Below are 24,016 nucleotides of genomic sequence, written 5' to 3'. Positions count from 1 at the left end.
CCCCGCCGCCGCGTGGGCGCCCGCCCCGCCGGGCCAGTTAGCGGGCGGCGCCGGCCCCGTGGGGACCGGCCCCCGACGGCTCCGTTACCGTAGGCCTGGTGGATGTTTTGCCTCCCAACCGAGTCCACCTCTGAGAATAAACATGTTAGGAGTGTTTTTTTTTTTTTTTTTTTTTTTTAGGAGAAAGGAAAAAAAAAAAAAAAAAGCCGCTTCCTCTCCCATCCCCCCGCCCCCAGGCCACGCGCCTGCTGCATTCTTGTACCCCAGGAGAAGCGAAATGGCCGTTCTCAAATTGAGTATATGTTAACACAAGTAGACTACAGATTTCAGCCTAACCCGGTTTTCCTGGGCGCCTATTTGATCATTTAGCTGAGGTTCTGATTTTTTCTCTTTTTCATTCTGCTGTGCTCTTGAGAGGCGCATCCTTGGTGCCATTCAGTGATCTGGTGGCATACCTAAGTTCTACTTAAGGCTTTAATTTACAGCCATAACCAAGTACTGTTTCAAGGGGGCAGAGGAGGGCTTTTATTAAAGTTGCCAGCGTAAAACCGCATGCATCCGATTTCTACTTAGAATAGTAGCTTGAAAATCTACATCCCCACGTTGCTTTGTGACTAGAAGTATGCTTCCTGTTCTAGTGTGGCCCATGAGACTTAAGAATTGTTGAGTAATGTGATCTGCTTTTGATAAAGCATTGCACACACGTTTCTTTCCTAAATACAGAAGCGAAACAACAAGTACAAAAATCATTGAAATTTGAAATACCAAAATATATGGTGACCTTGAAAGGGACTTAAAAAAAATTCCAACAACCTCTGTAATAATAATTCTCCAGAAAGACATTAATCAAGCATATAGCAAGTTTTAGCTAAATGCACTCTTAAAATTATAAGAAGCTTGTACTTTACTTATTTTTTATGATTTTTAAAACTAATATCTTTGTGGTTTCTGGCAAATGGACCTAGGAACTCTTATATAATAGGCAAATACTTTTTAAAACTTGGCCACATCCATAGCCCAGTTACCCTCTAAAATTTTATTTTAAGTTTCTGGAATTAACTAATAAAGTTGAAAAGTCGATTGATAAGCCAGTGATAGGTTTTTTAAAAATGCACTTAAAAATCATTAATATGAGAGGAAATTTGTCCTCATTTGTTAGTAGACAGTGTATTTTACATAATGAAAAAAATGTCACTGAGTTTAGAAATCAAAATAATGCTACTAAAGAATATCAGGGTTTTTCTTTCTTTTCTTTTTTTTTCTTTTTTTTTTGGAGACATGGTCTCATTAATGTTAGTTGGCCCAGAACTTGATATGTAGACTAAGCTGTGCTGGAACTCAAAACGATCTGCCTGTCTCTGCCTCCAGAGTGCTGGATTAAAGGTGTAGGCTACCATGCCTGGCTGCTCAGACTTTTGAAAGAATTTGAGGCCCAGTTTGACAGGAAGATGGTGTTAGGGCAGCCTGCCCTACATAGCAAGACCCTGGGTTTTTTTGTTTGTTTGTTTTGTTTTTTTTAGACAGTGGAATTTGAAGTTTTAAAAGACTCAGAAGTTAAAATGAAACTTGACTTTGAAGGATATAGATTAACAGTTTAGTAAGGAAGGAATAATTAATAGCAGTAGTTTTGTTTTAAATTAAGACCTAAAAAGTATTTAGAGTTAGCTCAGTTTTAACTTATCACGTTAAGTGGTGCTGTGAAACATATATATATATGTGCTAAATAAATATATATATGTTAAACCACTTATTTGAAAACAACTACAACAAGAAACTGTACCATCAGTACATGGTACTTTGGAGGCCAAGGAGAATTGACATTTGAGCCTGGGTTAAAGGAAAGATGGAAGAAAACCAACAGAACAGGGGCTCTACAGAAAAGGCCCTTGCTCCAGCACTGCAACCATTTAGCGTTGTAAGCAACCAAATTTCTTAGTTGCTAACAGGGATGTTTAAACCTTACCAAAGCAGTGTATATCAGTCTGCCTGGAGCTCGTAAGTTCAGGGTATTCCACTTATGTGACCAGGGCCCATAAGTTTTAGAAGCTCCCATGTAATTATGAACTGTTAGGTAAATATTTCTCAGTCTTAGCTAATCAGACCTGCTTTGATACAAAATGACACTTGTTTAGAAATTTCTCGGCAGGTTTGTGGTTATCTGCATTTTATAGGTTTCTAGTTGCTTCTTAAAAAAAAAAAAACAACCTAGGAGAAAATAATTTGGATTCCTCAAGTGTTCTCTGCTTCTACAGTATAACTATTGTATACTGTATTTTATACAAGCTTATATGAGTTATGTGGAGAATATGTAAAATTTGGCATAGACTAGATATTTTCACAAAGATCTTTCAATCGCTTTTGAAAACTAAAATATACATTCAGGAAAATAGTGAAATCTCGTATTTATAACTGCTTTCAACATACTAAAGTATAATTTATAGGTGAAGGAAATTCTAAATGTAAATGAAATTCATAAAATGTATAACTTTCTGTTTTAAAATTGTTTTCTTGCACGTTTTATATGATGAGTGCTTTGTGTAATTTTATTTGCTATATTTTGAAATGTATATATATTTGAAAAATAACCTTTTGACACTACCCAATTATAAGTTGGCACACACTTATAATTCCTGCACTCTAGACATTGAAGCAGGAACATTGGCATGAATTTAATATATAGTGAGACCCTGTCTCAAAACAACAAATAGTCTCCCCAAACAAACAAATAAAACTATTTAATTGGTGTGCTTTCCTTTAATATTTTCATGCCTTGAGCAAAAAGTGTATTTTTATAAGGTGTTACTAATACAATACCTATAAACTTGTAGATATGTAGAATGTTAGTGTTCTTGTGCATCCGTCTGAAGCCTAGTTTCTAAACATTAATTAGAGAAAAAGAGGAAGGAATTGAGGAAGTTAAAAAAAGGTATAATTCCCTTTTCATTCAGTTTTCTTTATTTACTTCTTTCAGGCATAATTTCACCTATCTAATTTTATCCTTCAGGTGGATATTAACCTATTCAAAACAACTTTGTTATGATGCTTGATAGCAAACCTATAGCCTCATACATGCTAGATAAGAACTCTACCACTGACTACACTACCAATCCTGCAAGCATTTGCTGAAGGTTAAATACTAGCTCTTGCCTCGGACACTTCTACAGCAGAACAGGGAAAGATAAACAGAACCTTAATAACTATTATAGTGTTTTCTGAAATATGCTAGTGGGCAAAAAGTTACTCAAGGCCTGCACTGGAGGAAAAGATGATTTTAATATGAACCTATTATAAGACCTTGTGATTCCTAAAGTTATTTATTACTTGAGGTATGGGTATTTTCCTTGAGTTGGAGGTTATTCTTTGTTCTTTATGCACAATTTCACCTTTATTTCCCTCCCTTTGTATGTTTCTTCCTCTGAAGCAATAATAACAAAACTGTAGCTAAGTCAGAAGCCTAGTTTCCCAATGGATTGGAAACAGCCAGGAGACTGCACCAGAGTTTGGCCAAGTACAGACAGAGGGGTGTGTGTAGAAAGCACAGGGAAATGAAGTGACACAGTATGTTCAGACATGATTAAGGTGTTAATGAATAAACTAGGGGCCAAACCTGTCCCTAATGGGATATGGGGATCACATCAAAATTTTTAAGCAGGACAGTGATCAGCTGCATGTTGGTATGCTACCTGAAGGCTAGATAAAGGCAGGCTATAGGAAATTGAGAAGGCTTTTGAATCATTTGGGGTATAACTTAATATTTAACAGTTATTACTCTAGACATGGAGTGTGCAGCAATAAAACATTACTAAGTATATTTTTCCTTGGGAGAGAATATAAAAACATACTAGCATTAGAAAGTGAGATGAGCCCTGTGGGATGTTTCTATTTTCAATAGGGTTATTAGGTAACTACTTACTAAAAGAGAAGCATTTGTCAAAACTGTGAAATAGGAGAGCAGTCCAGACCCAGGACATTTGGGAAAAAGCTTTCCAGACAGGGGAATGGTAGGTAAAAAGGCCAGAAATCCAGAATAAGCTTGGCAGGATTAAGGAAAAATAAGGAAGTGTCCAGAGGGAAGAGTAAGAAGGACAGACAGCAACAGAAGTAGACAGTGTGGTGCTGTCTGGAATCATCAGGTCACTTTAAGGACTTTGAATCCTACTCAGTGATTGGGAAGCACTAGGGTATTTGAACAGAGGAAATATAAGATCATGCCTTGGGAAAAGAGGAAAAAGCAATTCCTGCAGTAATCTAGATACTCGTTAGGATATGGTAGAACTTGCATGATGGTTGGAAATAGAGTGTGAGAAAGAATGAGCCTGAGCTAGGATACACATCTAGTAATTGTCCAGTGAAGCAAGATTCATGAGTTATTTATTTGGTAATTATTGGTAGAATTAGAAGTGTCTGAGATATTAGTTTGAATGATTGAGACCTACCGAGATATAAGAGTGGCAGGCCATGGAGAAAAGAACACAGTGTTTTAAAATCAGAGGAAAAACCTTTCAAGGATGTGAAGATCACAGCCCTCAAGGAAAGAAAGATTTTTTTTTTTAAAAGTTCTTTGATAGACTTTATTCTAAATTAGAACGTTTTAGTATTATAAAAGGTGTTGTAAACTGGTGGCCTTCAGTCTGAAAGTTCACACATGCTTGTTTGATTAGATGACTTTTTTCTCTGTATTGGCAATTAAACCAATAGCCTTTCACATGCTGGATATGCTCTCTACCACAGACTTATTCTTAATCTTGTTTAGAAGTAGCCTTGTTTGAATGCATTTAAGATTTGGCTTAATGTTTTCTCCTCTCTTCAGTCCTTTATCACTCTGCATCTGCAGACTTACCACCTAAGGGTCAGTGTTCATGTAGGTGACCTGCTTAGTATCTTTAGTTATAACTGGAGTTTGTTTTCTTCTTTTTTATTTGTTTTGTTTTGTTTTTGAGACAGGGTTTCACTATATAGCCCTGGCTGGCCTGAAGCTCATTGTGTAGATCAGGTTGGCCTCAGAGTCACACTGCCTCTGCCTCCCTGGAGTTGGAATTGAAGGCAGGGGCTGACAACTAGAGTTTGTAACCCTTTGCTATTTATTAAACCAAGGTTTCCTTTTGGACATATGGGCTGCCTATCTCACAGGGATGGCTGACCTTGAATTCAGATGAAGACTTCGTGCCAGGGCTGCCAGCACATTGCTTTGTGATTTTTTTTTTCCCCCAGAGTCAACTTTTAGAGTGACCCTGCATTACCAGTTTTTCAGGGTCAGAAGCTGACTCATCTCAGAGCTGTTTAGATTCAAACTTGCCAATTCATGCCCAAAACTGGTAATATTGATCACTTACTGTGTGAAAGCTATTGTCTTAATTATTTCATATGAATCATTTAATCCTCACAACAACCCAGAAGGAAGTTCTTATTATTGGTCTCCCTTTTTAAAGATGAGAAAGCAAATATGAAGATATTTTGTTGTTTTATTTTACTTTTTGAGACAGGGCTGCTTTGTGTAGCCCTGGCTGGCAAATATGAAGATTTAAGTTTCCAAAAGCACTAAGTAAATCAGCAGGAACCATAGTAATCTAACTACAGAGCCTACACTTTTATCCCCATGTGAAGAGAATGTATGTACATGAGAATTTCAGCTTATTCCTGTGAAGTGAAGACTAGATGTTTGCATCAGAGAGTGTGTTCTCCATACAGAATGCTATGTAGAAAACTAAATATCAAGAGTTGCTCAGTGAATAAGAGCATGGTATTAGGACAAGAAGATTAATTGTATATGACAGATATTTAATGACATTAGTTTCTAATGAAGTGATACTCACATCTCCATAATGTATCTGTCAAGTACACACTTGTCCACTCTCTTAAAGTGTATCTTTCCTCCTGCACACATGGCACTATCCACATTTCTCATTGCATTTCTTTGTAATTGCTTTCATTATTAACAGCTCCCGTTCTGTTAAGAGCATTCTTTGCAATGCATGCTGATTCCTTAATCTTAGTTCTTGTTTTTTACTTTAGTCTGTTACAGTTTAATCTTTTGGCTTTTTTTTTAAAAAAGGTGTTTATTCTAAACACACCTGAACACATGGGTGTGAGTGTGCACACACACTTATACACACGTAGGTCCATTGGGGGGGGGGATGATTGGGTTTTGGGAGGTATTACTTGACTGGTGTGAACACATATCAGCCAAGATTGTATTTAATTACATGACTTTAACAAGGACAGTTCTAACAGGCTATATTTACTCTTGGTAGAATAGGCTTTTTCTACTGTAACTGATTTCATATGTGCTTTGTTTTTAATGTTCTGGTTTAACAATACTTCAGATACTGATACTGTTTTAATACTTAAACTTTCATTAATCACACACATACACACATTTGAGTGGAAAATAAATGACCAAAGCAAGTCCCATGTAGCTTTTAAAGAGTCTTAGTAAATGATCATTAAAAGTGCAACATAAAACTACAGCCTTCACACTCAGGTGCATGCATACCCCACCCTGACACAAGCACATGGAAAATCCCAAAGCAAATAAAACTTCTTAGAATAAAAAGAAAATTTCCTAGAGTAAAGGCACCACAGTATTTCCCTCTACTTTCTTGAAAAATAAAACAGGTCAGGGAATTTGGCATTAGCAGATACTTTGTTATCAGAAGCCAGTTTTTGGAAACTCATTGAAAGAAATCTGAATAAAGTATGTGTTTTGCCTTCCTATTTTACTGAAGCTCCTTTTATTTGTTTAGTTACTTTGGGTCTTTGCAGACATCCTTATAATTTTGATTAACACCCCATCTTCCATTTTGTTGCATCAAGGAGACTGGAAAAAGTCATTCAGACAGACTGCTGCTGAGGTTGTGTGGGACAGACTCTGAGCTTGCTTTGTCCCAGTTTCATTGCTGCTTTCTCTACCTGTTTCAGATACCTTTTCATTATTTTCAGAAAGAAAATAAGGAAAATTTCTTGTTAGAATCCTTACACTTAATTTCTCAGGACATAATATATTCTATTCAGATACATGTATTTCAGAGAAATCACAACAAATGAAAAGAAAAACGCCATGGAATCTTATAATTCAGTCCTTTATTATCAGCCTAAGTATTTTGCCTTGGAGGCCCCATTTCCTGACAAACACTAAAATAATTTGAGGAATGGGTGTAATATGTGACACAGTGGAGCTAAACTGTCTTCAGTTCCTGTTGTGTGTTGCACACTCTGCATAGGAATTTTGCTTGTTCATCTGCAGAGATCCCTTACTATGCATGTCTCTCAGGCTAACTCTAGTCACAGCTTTCTTGTAATGTCATCCAGATTGCCCTGACAGATTGCTTTACCATACGAGAGCACATTCTCACTGCTTGTTGACCACCTCCATGTACTTGGCCTGTTTATTTACTATGTGATTTGTTTTAAATTGCCTGTCTCATCCAACACTAGACTAAAAACTTCCTGAGGAAGGCTGGTAAAGTGATTCCCATGTAGGCATGAGGACCATAGTTGAGATCCCCAGCATCCAAGAAAATACCCGGGGGACCTAGCCACCTATGTGTAACAGCTGTAATGCAGAGGCAGAGACAGCATCCTTAGAGCAAACTGACTGTCAGGTTTAGCTGCATCTAGCAAGCTCTGGATTCAAGTCATACCTTACCTCAATATTTAAGGAAGGTCATAGAAGACACCTGTATTTGGTCTCCTCATGCACACACATGCGTGGCGTGCATACTCAGCCACATAACATGTAGTGCATACACACTGCACACACGCATACACAGACAACTTCCAGAGGGGGGAAAACTGCATCTCATTTTCTGCTCTGTCCCTACTGAGAAGGTACTGAATAAACACATATTAAATGATCAAATAGCTTTTCTTTTTTAAGCTGGAAAGAAAAAAAAATTTAATAGTGTTTTTTTTTTTTTTTTTTTTTTTTTTTTTTGTTTTTAAGAATTGCTGCTCCAGATATTGTGTGTTTCATCCCTGGATTAAGTCAGAATATTAGGCAGTTTTTATATGTAGACAATTTTACTTTGTTTCCCATTGTAATTGCTTTTACTTAATTTTGGCCGCTTGCCCTTGGCTCAAGCTAGAATATGGTGCTGTAAGCAGTAAGCTGTCATACTGGTTTTATGAACACCCTTGAAAACTGTCCATTGTATTGAGGACTGTCTGTTATCTCAGGTAATTTCTCTGATCTTATTCCCAGAAAAAGAAAAAAGTGGGTCTCTTAAGCAGCAAATCTGTTTTTGTCTTGCAAGCATTGTTATCTTACGCTTGATCGATCCTTCCTTGTTTTCTGAAGCTCGGGGCCGAATTTGCAGCTAACCTTATTTTTTTCTCATATGCTTGTTGCAGATTTCTCTCTCAGTGGTACTGGTGATTGAACCTATCATGCTAGCAAGTATTCTGCTACTGGGTTATGTCTCCAGCCATTTAAAAATTATTCTATGATGGGCTAAGGAGATGATTTAGCAGCTAAAAGGACTGCTCTTACAGAAGACCCATGTTTGATTCCCAGCACCCATATGGCAGTTCACAACAGCCCATAATTTTAGCACTAGGGGCTCTGACACCTCTGGTTTCTTTAGACACCTGCACTCATACACTCATACACACAGAACGAACAAATCTTTAAAAATATTTAATAAAACCAACATAATTTTAAAAAGTTTTTTGGCTGGGTGTGATGGAGCACACCTTTAATCCCAGCACTCCAGGGGCAGAGGTAGGCAGATCTTTGAGTTCAAGGCCAGCTTGTTCTAAAAATCGAGGTTCAGAACAGCCAGGGTGGTTGGTTACACACAAGGAACTCTGAAAAATAAAAGAAGAAAAAAAAAAAAAAAAAGAAAACAAAAAAAGAAAACAACAAGAAAGTAAGATATAGGGTTTTGGTTTTGCTACCTTGACCAAGCCATTCTTTTGATTAATTCTAGTTCTGGCAGGAATTGAAATTGCAAAACTCCTACCTCAGCTTCCTAACTAACTGGGACTACCGGTCTGTACTGCCAGGCCCAGAAATTAACCTTAGCCCATAGCCTCAGTGTAAAGTAAGCTTGTTTAGCCTCATCCTAAACTTTGGATTTTTAACTGTAATTTATTTGTATATTTTATAGTTTCTTTAATAAGATTTTACAAATAGCAATAATATAAATGTCACTAGAACTTTTAATAAAAGATAAATCTTTTTGGTAGTAAAGCAAATTCAATGTTTCTCCACACTGAAGTTAGAAATAGAGAAATAAATTGTATTAATGAAAAGGAGTCTAGGTATTAAAATTCAAATTGGTTCACTTAGGGGATTGCAGAATTGTCACTTTTTTTGTTTATTTTGAAAAATCACAAGACTGGTTTAACAAAGGAGATCTGAGCTATACCTATTAGAATATGCTTCAAATAGTTCAACCCCTTTGATCTTCACTCATATAGATATAAGACAGAAAGTTACACACTCACTGTTCTATGACATAGGACCTTTGGAGGAATTCTGACTTAAAAGCTTTTCTTTATCCTCACTGGGTAATAGCAGCTCTCTTATTTTCCATCTGTTACAAAGCAACTTTTTGAGTGTGAATTATTTTCTTTTTGGTGTGTGTTTTGTTGGCATGTAAAGCTATATACCATGTGTGCTGTGCTCTCAGACTCCAAAAGAAGGTGCAAGATCCTCTTGGACCTGGAATTTCAGATGATTGTTAGCTGCTGTGTAGGTGCTGGGAATCGAACCCCATTCCTTTGGAAGAGCAGTAACTAATGAGCTATCTCACCTGCAAAAGTTTTGTATCACAAATGAAGTAACAGCTTTCAGTAATGTATGTGACTCTGGAAAGCAGGTATTGGCAAGCTATAAGACAAAAATAACTGAATGAGGTTTGAAGAGATGGCTCAGCAGTTAGGAGTACTTGCGGCTATGCAGAGGACTGGAGTTTGGGTTCCAGCTGGTGTCTGACACCCTCTTGTGATCTCCACAGGCACACTACCGTGCCCCCCCCCACATACTTTCACGCAGATACACACACATAAAGATAATAAAAATTAATAAATATTAAAAATAACCCCAACAAGTATAAGGTGACCCTGGAAGGCATTTTAGATGGATGACCAAAGGAAGATTTCTTCCTCTTGAGTACAGATCAGATGTCAGAGTTCTTTCTGTGTCTACTTTTGATAGGCATGTTGTCTCTTCTTTGGTCTGACTATCGATTGGCAACCTTCCCTGTAGGGTTAGTGCAGCAGAAAGTACTAGCTGCCTGCAGACTTCTCTCTTGCTGGCAGCAGCAGCCCTGGGGCTCCGTTGCTTTCTGTAAGCATTAGATCAGGTCTTTCAGATTGGTTTGTTGTGTTTCTAAGTCTACCCAGTTTCCATTTACATTTTTAGTCAATAAAGTTTTAGTTAATAAAAATTTTCAAGTTACATGATCCCATTTAAAAAGATATATGTCCTTTCAGATACTCCCAGAAAAACATGGTCTTCTGAATTAAGAAAATATTTAAAATGGTCTAATTATTGAATTGTTACATAGTGTTTTTATTTAACAGTTACTGTTCAAACTATGTGTTGAATAAATAAGTTACTGACTGAGCAAGTAAAAGTTATTTTTATGTAGCACAGGAATGCTCAGTTATTTGTGGTATAGAAAAAAATTTTTAAGCAAAGTTTTCAAAAGTTGTCATAGGACTGTAGAGAATGTTAGGATTAGTTTTTACTAATCCATTCATTATATAGTTCATGTATTTGTGCTAAGTTTCACTTATAAAAGAATCTTTATTTGGATTGATTTAGTCTTTAACAGATTCTGAGATTGGCTTGATTAAAATAAACAATAAAGTAAAAAAAAAAAAAAAGTAAAAATTGTCGCAAGGTATTGTAGAGATGGCTCACGGGTTTAAGAGCATCTTACTGCACTTCCAGAGGACCTGGGTTCAGGTCCCAGCATAGCTCACAGCTGTCTGTAACTCCAGCCCACAGGATGGAAACCCTCTTTTGCTCTCCACGGGCACCAGACCCTACATGTGCACATACATACATGCAGGCTAAACACCTATACACATGAAAGAAAGTTAAATTTCAAATAAAAACATTTTAATAGAAATTCAAAAATCCCCATAAACATAGTTTAAAAAGTGTTAAAGGGAGTTCCTGCAAACTAATTTTGAAAAGGTCTAAGAATATATTGAATAAATGAGGGTAGACACTTTGAAGGCTGTAGGTGTTCATTAGCTTTCACCTCTGGTAGTTTGTAAGAGAAGAAATTTAATACTTGTGACCCATGTGGTGGAAGGAGGGCATGGACCAACAGCTGAAAAGTACGTTCTAACCTTGCAGTACTGCACAACCATACACAACGTTGTTTTAGTTTCTATTGTTTGTTTTCTTTTTTTTTTTTTTTTAACTTTTTAAGAAAATAAGAGCTAGAGAGATGGCTCAGTGGAGAAGAGTGTGCCCTGCTCTTGTAGAGGACCCATGTCTGGCCTGAAACCCTTTTCTGAACTCACAGTGACTGACAATATGCATTTACTCCCACACAGACATATATAATTAAAAAAAAAAAAAAGCTAGGCATGGTAGCACACACATTAATCAAAGCACTCACGAGGCAGAGGCAGGCAGATCTTTGTAAGTTCCTTGCCAGCCTCGTCTACATGGTGAGTTCCAGGCCAACCAGGGCTACATAGTGAAGCTTGCTCTCTCAAATTCATAAAATAAGAAAATTAACATGTGTTAAAAAAATAATCTCAAAGATGAACTATCTAGGATATAAACTTCCAAGGTCCAAATCTAGGACAGTGTAACAAAAACTTTGGCCAGGTTGCATGGCCTGAGTGGCGAGAACTGGTCTAGCTGTGTAATACAGGTAGTTAACTTACGGCTTGCTCAAGAGTTTGGGTTGATGCAAGAGGTTGGAGTAGGCCTGAGCAAAGCCTAGACCCAAATTTACATGAAGAGCAGCTTAGCATCATCTCTTCATGCTTTTTGCCCCCCAGGATAACACTGAAACACCTGGAGCCAACAGTAATGGGGGAGGGGAAAAGGAAGAGGGAGGATGGCAATGACGATATTTTGTAGCTAAGGAACCATTTGCATACTGTGTTAAGCAATTTTTCTTTATCCTGAAGCTACCAGAAGCTGGGAAGGGAATAAATCAAATCTCATTGGACCTTGGAAGGTGGATGACAAACTGCCTCACAGGAACCTCCCACAAAATCGGGAGATGGGTGAGAAATAGCTCTCTGGCCCAGCCCTTCCTGTCTTTCCATATTTGCTGTTGAGCCTCAGGCTGCCTGTGGCTTTTTTTTTTTTTTTTTTTTTCAACTTTTCTTATGTGGTCTGTGAAGACATGGAAGGCCAAAGACACCAGCACAGTTCAGTGTCCTACCTTGTAATTTTTGGTAGGGTGAAATGAGAGCATGAATTAATACGAACCATGAAAGGAAAATGTTGGTTAACTAAAAGTTTCAAATACTGAGAAGATTCACGTTGTGTGGAGGAGGATCCAGTCTCTGTGTCTGCTCCAGCACCATGAAGAAGTCCTGGCAATCACTTGGCACATTTTTTAAATGTCTGTTTTCTGGTATTTATATCAGTGAATATGTGTATTCATGAGTAGTGTTGGTAAGGTTCATTAGGAGGGCTTAGCTAGTCTTTTATTGAGGATTTTGTGCTTCTTTTAGAAGATTCAATTTCTGATCTGTACCTGTAACATAGAATCTTTTAACCAGTGGTTCTCAATCTGTGGGTCATATATATCAGACAGTTCATAATAGCAACACTAGACTTACGAAGTAACAACAAAAATAATTTTATGGTTGGGGTCACCATAACATGAAGAACTGTATTAAAGGATTGCAGCATTAGGAAGGTTGAGAAATCTTCATCATAAAGACAGAAAATACCTGTGTAGTTAAGGCCCAGTGGTTCAGGTGCCTTTATCCTGGTAGTAAAAAAATCAGAATGAAGGAAGGTAGAACCATTGAGGCTTGAGACATAGCAATTTGTAAGAATTTGGTCAGTAGTTATCTTCAGAATTGTATTTTTCAAGTAAGATACAGATGTGTAACCCAGGCTGGCCTTAGATATATGATTCATTTGTCTTAGCTGCCCAAGTGTCCGGTTATTGGTATCCATTGACATGTCCTGTTCCTGAGCAATTACCTTCAGAGTGAGAACTTCGGGGACATCTGAGTCTTTAATTTACACAATAGTTTATTATAATTTTCTCCACTTATTTCCAGTTTAGATATTCAAACATCCCCCTTGGTGGTATTGGGAACCAGACTCAGAACTTTGCACATGGTGGGAAAGTTCTCTATCACAGCCGTGTTCCCAGACCTAAGACATTTAAATCTAAAGAAAAGATATCATAGTTTTATTACATTCTTAGCTAAAATAGAATTCTATCACTTTCCCTCTTTCTCTCTACAGCTCCTCTCAGGTACTCTCCCTCCAACCCCTTTTTATCCCCTCATTCTCAAATCGTTAGCCTCTTTTTCTTTGATTATTATTAACACATAAACATATATGTATGTATATATATATGCACAAATGTTTATGCCGCAGTCTAGAAGAGACTGTTTCACACCCAGCCTTGTGATTCTCACAGTATTTTCATTTTCTTTCCATCCGCTCTTCCAGGATATCCACAGAGCCATAGATGCAGGAGCTGTAGATGGATCTCTCGGGGCAGGGCTCCCTGTGGTCCATTAATTTCATTATGTACAGACGCAGTTTTCTGTGGTGGCCTCTATCAGCTGTAAAGACATGTGACATTGAAGAGGGGTGATAGTTATACTTACCCAACAAAGTTGTCTTGTGAACCAGAACAAAATACTTTAGTCTTTTAATGATAACTATTGAGATACAGTTCAACTTCTTGAAAAATATATACTGATTTTCAGTGTATTCAAGGCTGCATAATCAGCACCACTGTGTAATTTCAGAACATTTTCATCATTCAACAGAGAAACTTGAAGCTGATTGGTAATTTCTCTTTATTTTCCCCTCTGATCTTCCTGTTAACTCCTACTTTATTTTCTGTCCCTGTGGCTTTGCCTAAGATATAAACTCTTAAAGACTAGATAGTTATTTACCAAGCTTCTCTACATGACATGCCTTTTTGCTAATAACTTTTGAAAATAACTTTATGCTAATGCTTCTATATTAATAAGAAGTCTCCCATATATTTATTAATGTTTACAAAATTTTTCTTTTATTCTTAAGATTATAATGTAGTTACATTATTTCTCCCTCCCCCCCTTTCCTCTCTCTGACCTTCCCCATTATATTCCTCATTTTTCTCTGTCAAATTTTCATATTTTTCTCGTTGTTACATACATGTTTGTATGTGTACATACAAATATGTATTCCTAAATATAGCTTGCTCAGCCTGTATGATATGATGCATATGTATGTTTTCAGGACTGACCATTTGGTATTGGATAACCAATTGGAAGAATTTCTTGAAGGAAGAATTTCTCCCATCCTCAACATTCCTTAATTGTGTGTAGTTCTTTGTGCAGGGTTGAGGCCTTACGGGCTTTTCTCCATTCATTTTGTCATGTCTGTTGTTCTTCTTTGGCTCATCTTTAGGCAGTCATGTTGGTGAACGTTTATGATTGTAGTTTCTGACATTAAGAGGAGACATGGTCTCACAGCAAATTCCCTAATTCTCTGGTTCTTCAAGTCCTCCAGACCCCCATTCAGCAGTGTCCCCTGAGTTGTTTTATAGGTGTATCTATTGGATCTGGGTTCCACAGCTCTTCACTTCAGTCATGGTTTTATGTAACAGCTTCTATCTATTACAAAGAGAACTTTCCTTACGAGTGGTGAAGAAAACACTATACACTCATCTTTGAGTAAAAGGAATATTTAGAAATATTTAGATGAGTACTTCTAATATCTCTAAGTATAGGGATAATGCTGGTTTGGTGAAGTGCTGGTTGTTGGATTTCACTAGCACGGAATAGTTGGCTAGGTTTCTAGTACTAGGTGTCATTTCCCTTGTTGAGCAGGTCTTAAGTCCAATTAGAGAGCTGTTGGTTACCGCTAAGGCCTGTGTGCCTCTACTATCCTTACGGTTATTTTGCTAAAGTCAAGATTTAAAAGCTATCTTGAATTCAGTAAACAAACCAGCTCTTACACAAGTGCTCACATAGTTCAAGATCTAGAAAGTGGCAAACAATCTTAATTCTCTTTTCAGCTGTTGGTGTTGTCATGACCATGGAACGAGGGTAGTGTCTCATACATGACTATGTGCTCAGTCAAGAAAGCTTTATTTCTATGACAGGAAAGCAATTAGAATTTAGCTTTCCTCCTATGTAAGTCTCTCCTCTTTGCATTATGCCACACATTTTTCATATGTGTCCAATGATGACTTTAAAGAGTGTGGATTATTTACCCTCTCATTTTTATAATCAAACAGAAATGTGCAGATTTTATCTGTTCTTATGTGGAGGTTGAAATCATAAATAAGCTTAAGGATCAGAAAGAAAAATAAAATGTGTAATGACTTCAATAGCTCATATTTCACAGGTACAAAGTTTATGTAAAAACAGAACAAGCTCATACAGCATTTTCAGCTTGCTTAATTTATGCTTTTAAATAGGTGTAGTCAAAATGTTAAATATTAATTACTGGATGCCATGTATATAAATTTTAATGCTTTAAAAAGCATTAAATTAATTTGGGAGAGAAATATAGTAAAAAAAAAATACATACCTGTAGAGTAGGGGGGGATTATTTTAAAATAAAGTATGTAATTGTCAAGTACATAAAGTGGTAAATATATATGCATACACATAGATGTGTATTATTTACACTTACATATTGTGATCACAGATCAATAGTTTTACTATTTCAGCACCCTGAAGTCTCTCAGTGTCCCCATTTGTCATTTACATTCCTTCAAGACTTAACTATTCTGGCTTTGGTCACTCTATTTTTGTCTATTTTTGAAGTATTTATAGATGGAATGACATAGTAGAGTTTTGTGTTAGGCTCTTTTCATTAATTATCATGTCTGTAAGATTCAGCTATGTTGTTTTTTTATCCACAAGCTTCTCTTTATTGTGTTACACAAATCAATTCATATCTCTTGACAGAGATTTGTTTATAGGTTTTTTTTTTTGTGTTTTTATGACTAAAGTTGGAAAATATTTTTATGCTTGCCTTTTAGTGAATATATTTATTAATGTTATTGGACCAAATAATTCTATAGTTGTTTTCAAGTGCAAAAAATTAATTTGAACAGAGTGGGGTCCAGTGAAATGGCTCGATAGGTGAAGGCAGTTGCTGTGAAGCCTATAACATAAGCTTGATACTGGGCACTACTCAAAAGTGGAAGAACAGAATTGACACTACAAAGTGTTCCTCTGATCTCTACGCACATGCTGCAGCCTATGCTATCTTCTCCTTGTGTCATACACACTCATAGAAACAAAAACAAAAGTAATACTAAGTGCGCTATTATTGCCATCACCATCATTAAAATAGCAGAATGCCAAGTCTGTCTCACAGAAAATTTCAAGTCTGTGTAAGTGGAAATACACCATTTGTCTTTGTTACTTTTTTTTTTTTTGCCATGAATAGACACCATGGTCAAGGTAACTTATATTAAAAAAATAAATAAATAACATTTAATTGGGAGTTTGCTTGTAGTTTCAGACATTATGGTAGTGAGTCTGGCAAAGTGGTCCTGGAGCAGTAGCTGAGATCTTACAGCATGTTGGAACAGCAACCACAAGGCAGAGAGAGTAAGAGAAAGAGTCAGAGACAAGTATATGAGGGAAGGAAGGGACAGAAAGAGGGTTGCTCACTGGGAATGGCATGGGCTTTTAAAACTCAAAGCCCACCCCCAGTGACATAACTCCTCCAATAGGGCCACCTCTCTTAATCCTTTCTGAACAGTTCCACCAGTTGCTGAGTCTGTGGGAGCCATTCTTATTCAAACATTACACCATTTCAGTTTTATAGTAGAGCTGGGGAAAAATAACATTGACTATTTAGGACGGTATCCTATTCTTGCTCTATGTGAGTATTACATGTTTTGTGGTTCAGTAACAGTATGCTAAAAATACATCTATGAAAGACGGCAAACCCTGCACTCACTAAGCAATAACAAGTGATTAGAACACAATGTTGCGAGTACAGTGACAGAAATAGGGCAATATTTAAAACAGAGTGTCCCCTCTAAGTTTAATAAGAGGAGGCATCTTGGAGGAAATGGCATCTAATTTGTATTCTAAATACACTGAAATTAGCTACATGACAGAAGCAGGAGTTGTTATTGAGGTGAGTAGGTTAATGAGAAATTACAGATGATGTTTAGTCTTGGAGACTTGAGATAGTAAAATTAGCTGGCCAAATGGGGACTCAGTTATTAAGGGCCTTTGAATAATAAATATCAAAGAGATTTGATACCAGTCTCAGGGAAGAAGGGAGCCATTGAAGACTGTTTCACAGTCCTGATGAGACCTGATAGGCTAGGGTCAGATGGACTGGAAGGAGGACCTCCTCTATCAGTGGGCTGGGGGAGGGGCAAGGGAGGAGAAGAGGAAGGGAGGGTGGGATTGGGAGTGGATGAGAGGGGGCTACAGCTGTGGCACAAAGTGAATAAATTGTAATTAATAAAAAAATTAATTAACAACACTTTGAACACACAAAGAAGAGTAGAATTAGTCTTTACCTACACAAACCAAGCTTCATCAATTGCCAATTCACAGTCCTCTTGAGGCTGCTTCCTCTCTCACAAGTAGATAAATGAGGCAATTTTGAGTTATTGTTTTATTATTGAAGATTTTTAACAGGAAAATGTCACGATTTATTATTATTAAATATTATAAGTAATTCCAACTTCCCTTTAGAATGCTCACATCATAATTTGGCATTTATCATTTGGTTTGAACTTAAAACTAGAATTAAAACTTTGGCTTTTATAACTAAAAATGTGACAAAATTAAAAGTTTTTAGGATTTAGCTTTGGTATTAACAAAAACCCTAGTGAGAGGAGAGTGGAATTAGACATATTATTTTATGTGATTTATATATGAAAATTGAGGAATTTGGAGTTTATGGTCTTTTTATTAAATATGTTTTACAGTGTATGTACTTACAGAAATGTATTCTGATGGTTAAAATACTATAAATTGCCTTGATTTTAAAGCTCCCTACAGACCACAACTTAAAAAGTCTTACTTGTAATTAGAATATTTCCTTTAATAGCAGTTTACTTTAGTTTTCCTTGAAAGTAGTTTAGTCACTGGTAACTATTGTAATAGTTTATGATAACATTATATTCACTCATTTACTTTGGGAGAACCAGTGATCTGAATCTAAATTAGAGTTTGGCAGACTTTGGTTGCTGAAAATGACGGTTACTTTTTAATGGCTCTTTGGTTTTTGTTTCCTCCCCTCCCCTCCCCTCCATTTGTTTTTTAAAGAAGAATTTATAACAGAAACTAAAAAAAAAAAAAAAAAATTAAATTTGTTAGGGGGCAGGCAGCAGTCAGGCTGTAAAGTGAATAAATAAATTAATGGAGGAAAAAAACTTGTTATAGAACTGGCATTTGAAGTGTAAAATTTTCATTGTTTTCTACAGAGAAGATGGTGAATTGGAAGATGGAGAAATAGATGATGCAGGATTTGAAGAAACACAGAATCAGGATGCAAAAGAGAATGAAAAGCAAAAAAACGAGAAAGCCTACCGAAAATCTAGAAAAAAACACAAGAAAGAAAGAGAAAAGAAAAAATCCAAAAGGAGGAAACATGAGAAACATAAGGTTAGTTAAGCTAACATCACTTTCCAGATGAGACTGTCATCTAATGTCACTCACACTGGCCTTGAATTCATTATATAGCTGGAGGTAACCTTGAATTGACCTTGAAGATGATCAGTCTTGATCCTTTGCTTCCTTTTTCTAAGTGCAAGGCCAGAACTACAACCAAAGACCGTGTCTTAAAAAACCAAAAAAAAAAAAAAAAGGCATTTTTTAATGAAAAGCTACAATTCAAAATGAAGATATACATTATTAATATTTTATTTTTAATTTTTTTTTTGTTTGTTTCTCAAGTTAGGGTTTGTCTGTGTAGCTCTAGCTGTGCTACTTACAGATACTTGTCTGCCTATGCCTCCTGAGTGCTGGAATTTAAGGCATACGCCACTACACCCAGTTTCATTATTGATACTTTATATTCTTCAAAGTAACAATTGTCACAAAGCAGAAACTGTTAATGTCTCTAGGAAGAAATAGAGTGTACAGGCTAATATACCTCTCCTAATTTAGAGAGATCAAGTAATGACAACAAACTTATCTTGATTACAAGTTTATTGGTTACAAGTTTATTGATTATGGTGTCTATTTCAAACCCTAGCCAACAATGGCTATGTTTGAAGTATCTGATAGCATAACTAAAACTATTGTTCATCAAATCAATAAAATCAAGATTAAAATCAGAAAACCAAATTCAAAACATTTAGAAGCAAGGCAGTTTTTTTTTTTTTTTTCTTTATAGGAATGCTTAATAGAATGGAGGAAAACAGATCCTGCTTCTATAAGAATCTTAGAGTTCAGTTCAATTAAATAGAATTTTACATATATGGTGCTATACTTAGAAGCTGGGAATGCACAGATAATAAAATTCAGAGCCAGTGTTTTTGTTGCCAAGAATACTAAGAACTGCTTAAAGAACTCAAGTTGAGAAGGTAATTATTTTGGCCAGCCAAAAAAATGGTTTGTATGCTGGAGGCAGAGACAGATGGTTATCCGTGACTTTGAGGTTAGTCTGGCATACATAGAGACTGCCAGGCCAGCTGGAATTACATAGTGAGACCTTGTCTCAAAATATAAAAACAAAAATTACTTGTTGATTTTTACATTTGAAATTACACTATAACTTTAAACTTTTTCTGGTTATTTGCCAACCAATATCAATCAGTTGGGGTTTCGGTTTATGTAAAAGTAACTTTTATTTATCTCTATCAATTGTTGTCTCGAATGCTTATTGTTTCTTTCTGCTAGCCTAGCCCTAGAAACTTCTAGCCCCCACACAATCTAACCTAGGCCTAGAAAGTTTTCAGTCTCTCAGACTTACTGTTTAATAAACTCACCCTTGTTCCTACTTGACACATAGCTGGCTCGCTCAACTCAGCTGTTCTGGCTCAAACTCCTCTCCCAACTAACTGACATTCAATCTGGCTTTTCTCTTGACTCCAGAATTGCTCTGCTTGGCCTCAAATTAAGTCAGCCATCTGCTCTAATCTTGTGGCTCCTCATTCTCTGGCTCATTTGGTTTTCACCTGAGTTCTCTTTCTGCAACCTATTACTGTCCCAGTAAAACTGATTCTTTTTATCTGTATTGCCCATTAAGTAGCTTCCCTTTGCTCTCTCTTCTCGTGAGAGTTGGTCATATCTGTCAAATCTTTCTCTGATTCTTCACTGTTTCTGACACTCAATTAGACATCACTTTTAAACATGGATGCTTCCTTCCACAAAGTAACTTTACCTTCATTGTTTGGGATTAAAGGCATGTACCACCATGCCTGCATCTAAGCTTTTCTTTACCTGAAACTTGCTCTATACCAGGTTGGCCTTGAACTCAGATCTGCTTGCCTCTGTCTCGTGGGTTAAAGGCATGTTTGTATTTCAGCTGGATCACAGAGACCTAGAAGGTCTTTGGATGTGATCTCTTGCCAGAACATCCATGTTTAGTTTTGTTTTAATTTTATGGGCTGGATTTATTTCATGTAGGTAATTTGGAATAGTTTTAGGATTTTCATACCAGTAAATAACTCCAAAGCAACTTTAGACAGAACTAAATGAGTGCATATGCTACTCATGTTCTGGGACCTCTTTTGGTGATAAGGAACCAATTTTATTTCCTTTAATATTAGCTTAAACTAGCATAGTTGGCACATAGTTGGCACACCCATAATCCCAGCTTTGGAGGGGCTGGGGCAAACAGGTATAAATGTGTAAATGTCAGATCATTTTAGAGCCAAGTCATTTCTGTATTAAGCTCTTGGCATAGGGTTGATGAGAAACGTTATTTCCGTAAAGTCTGAGCAAAAGGGAAAAAAAGACTTCAGCCTAGAAGTAGTGGTAGCCTTTAGAACAAGAAGTTCTCAATGTCACCCAAGAGTCTAAGGGAATAATGTAGCCTACTGGTTGGCTCCCTCAGCTAAAACAAGCTTATGTGATTATGAACTAATTTCCTTCTTGTGAACATAACACATTTCTTTGTTTCCTTTCAGCATAACTCTCCATCTGGTGATGATAGTTCAGACTACAGCCTGGATTCAGAGGCTGAACATATGGAAAGTTCCTATAAGAAAAGAACTAGCTTCTACAGGGATTATGATGTTCCATTTTCTCAGGTACTCCTCTTTTATTGTGATAAAGCATGCATAACATAAATTTACCATGTAAGTGCATTTCCGTATGATTTAATGGCAATAGATAACATATGCAGTATTTAGCCATCACTGTGGCCCATCTCCAGAATTTCTTATTCATGTGAAACAGAAATCCTGTACCTAGGAAGCAGTCTTGCTCCTCACTCCTTTAACTGCTAGCCTCACTTTCTGTTAATTTGCTCTTTTGGGGCCTTGTATCATATGCTGTTTGTCCTTTCGGATATGGCCTATATTACTCAGCATGTTTTCAGGGTTCATTCATGTTGTAACATATATTAAAATTTCATTCTTTTTAAGATGGAACACTGCTCCACTGTGTTTACTACATTTTTGCTTATCTCTTCATCACTTGAGGGATTCTTGGGTTGCTTGCACTTTTGGCTGTGTAACTGACCTGTTTATTATGATGGGTGTAAAATTGTCTTGAAAACCTTTCTTCATTTCCTTGGAGCCTATGCCTAATAGTGAAATCATTGGTGGTTCTTTTTAACTTTCTGAGGAACCACCAAGCTGTTTTTCACAGACTGTACTGTTTTACATTTCCAGCAGGCATGCTTGAGGCATCTTCCCTGCATCCTTGCCAGTGCTTGTTCTTCTCTGTTTTTATTGGCAGTGGGGCATCAAAAAGGAGTGTTGAAGAGGAATTCATGTTGGGTTTTTTTGTTTGCTTGTTTTTTGGTATTGCCTTTTAAAGGTGGAAATTACAAGTTTAAATTGCATATTTTAAAGAAATACGTGAAAAGCTGTTTTTCATGTTAGCTTATGTTTGTCAGATACATGCTACAAATTCCCAAATCTTGGAGAATAAAGAATGCATTATGTATCAAGTTTACTGGAGTTGGTGTGGTGTGTGGACCACATAATAGACATTTATTTTCTGAGTCTGAAGGCTAAAAATTCATGTTCAAGATGCTAGCAGGGTTGGTTTCCAATGGCAGCTATATGGAAGAGTCTGTTTAGGCCTTTCTGTCTCTCTGGTTTATAGATAGGTGCCTTCTCACAGCTTTGTTTTCACATGACCATGCTGCTGCGTACAGCAACCCCTTGTGTCTTTGAATGCACAAATCATCTCTCCTTATAAGAACACTAGTCCTATTGTATTAAGGCCCTGTTTCCAAATGAAGTCATATTCTGAGCTATGAGGGGTTAGGGCTTCTGCATGGGAATTTGGGAGCGATACACTTTCACCTGCTGGGCATCAAAACTCTTTATTGAATTTTGTGAATGTATGTGACATTAGCCTCTTTAAATGCAAAAATCATTTAAATGTTTTTAAAGTGAGTGCTAGAACACTTGCCCAGCATGTTCCAGGATCCATACCAGCAATAGAAAAGAAAACAGCCATGAGGCAATACTTTACTTGTTTCTTAAGTATGGGTATTGTATGAACAAAGTCCTTATGTAAGTATTTGTAGGCGTACTTTTTTTTTTAACTCCTTTATGTACATTTATTTTATCTTTTTCTCCTTGATCCGCCCCAATCCCTTCCAACACCCAAATTATAGTTTCTCTATGTTTTGTAGTTTTATTCCATTTTGGTCAAATAGAGCACAGAAATTTTATTTTCTCTTCAGGTAGGAGAGAGAAAGGGTTGGTTGGAGAGGGGCGCAGTTCTCTTAGCTGCTTCAGGCTGGTAAGGTTCATCAGATTCCTTGGAGCCAGTCCAATCCTTGTTTCAGGAGATTTCCAACAAGATCTTTTTGTCTCTCCACAACAACCAAGAGCAGCCAGGGGAGTTGGGGGGAGGGGGGGAAGCAGGAACTTTCTCCCAGCTCCACACTCTCTGGGCTCTGGCATTTATTCCCTCTCCAGAGTCTTCAGATTTAAACTATCAGCAGCTGGCAAAGAGCTCCTCTCAGTGCCCGCATGAGGCAAATAGTCTGCTGCTGTGGACCATCTGAATCAGTCCCACATCCCACACCCGGGACCAAAACAAAACCATGTTTACATCCACAACAAGTAATAAATAATACTGTACTAGAAAAGCACTATTATTTTCTATAAGAACTGTATTCTTTTTCTTAATTTGAGTTTCTCTTGAGTTTAGAAACCAAATTAATCTGTTTGGTTGTATCTTGTATCTTTCTGTTTTCTTTTAAAAAAAAATATTATTTTGTGTGTATGTGCACACACTGGCCCCTGGGGCTGGAGTTAGAGATTGTTAGGAGATGCCATCTGAGTGCTGGAGACTGAACACTGGTCCTCTGGAAGAGCAGCCAGTGGTAATAACTGCTGAGCCACCTCTCCAGCCTCATCTTGTCTTTGTGTGTGTGCACAAAGTATATGTGTTGTGGATGCATGTGCACCTGTGTGTGTACATGTGAAAGAAGACAAACCTTGACTGTCATTCAGCCACTCCCAGCTTGCCGTTTCTGTTTGCTTGTTTGTTTGTTTCACTGAAGATTTATTTTAAAAGATATATCTATATGGGGGGGGGGTGTAAAAATGAGTATCATGGGGCTAGGGGTCTTAGATCCCCTGGAACTGGAGTTGCTGGTGATTGTGAGTTTCCTGGCATGAGTTCTAGGAATTAAATCTTAACCAGTGAGCTGTTTGTTGCAGGATATTTGGTCCCATCGTGAACCTGGAGATTGCGACCTGGGAAAATCTATTTCTAATTG

General features: G+C 37.0%; 1 protein-coding gene across 1 annotated transcript in view; it reads left to right on the top strand.

The window, feature by feature from the left end:
- Positions 1-24,016, top strand: part of Zc3h6 (zinc finger CCCH-type containing 6) — a 48,619-nt gene that overhangs the window by 796 nt on the left and 23,807 nt on the right. The window contains 2 exon segments of the mRNA XM_055614824.1: positions 18,582-18,762; positions 21,234-21,356. Of these exon segments, the coding sequence (XP_055470799.1) occupies positions 18,582-18,762; positions 21,234-21,356 (304 nt within the window).

This window comes from Psammomys obesus, unplaced genomic scaffold (genome assembly GCF_907164565.1).
Source record: "Psammomys obesus unplaced genomic scaffold, mPsaObe1.curated_primary_1811, whole genome shotgun sequence".
Lineage (NCBI taxonomy): Eukaryota > Metazoa > Chordata > Mammalia > Rodentia > Muridae > Psammomys > Psammomys obesus.
The sequence above is the reverse complement of the archived record's forward strand: the minus strand, read 5'-3'. Positions and strand labels throughout refer to the sequence as shown.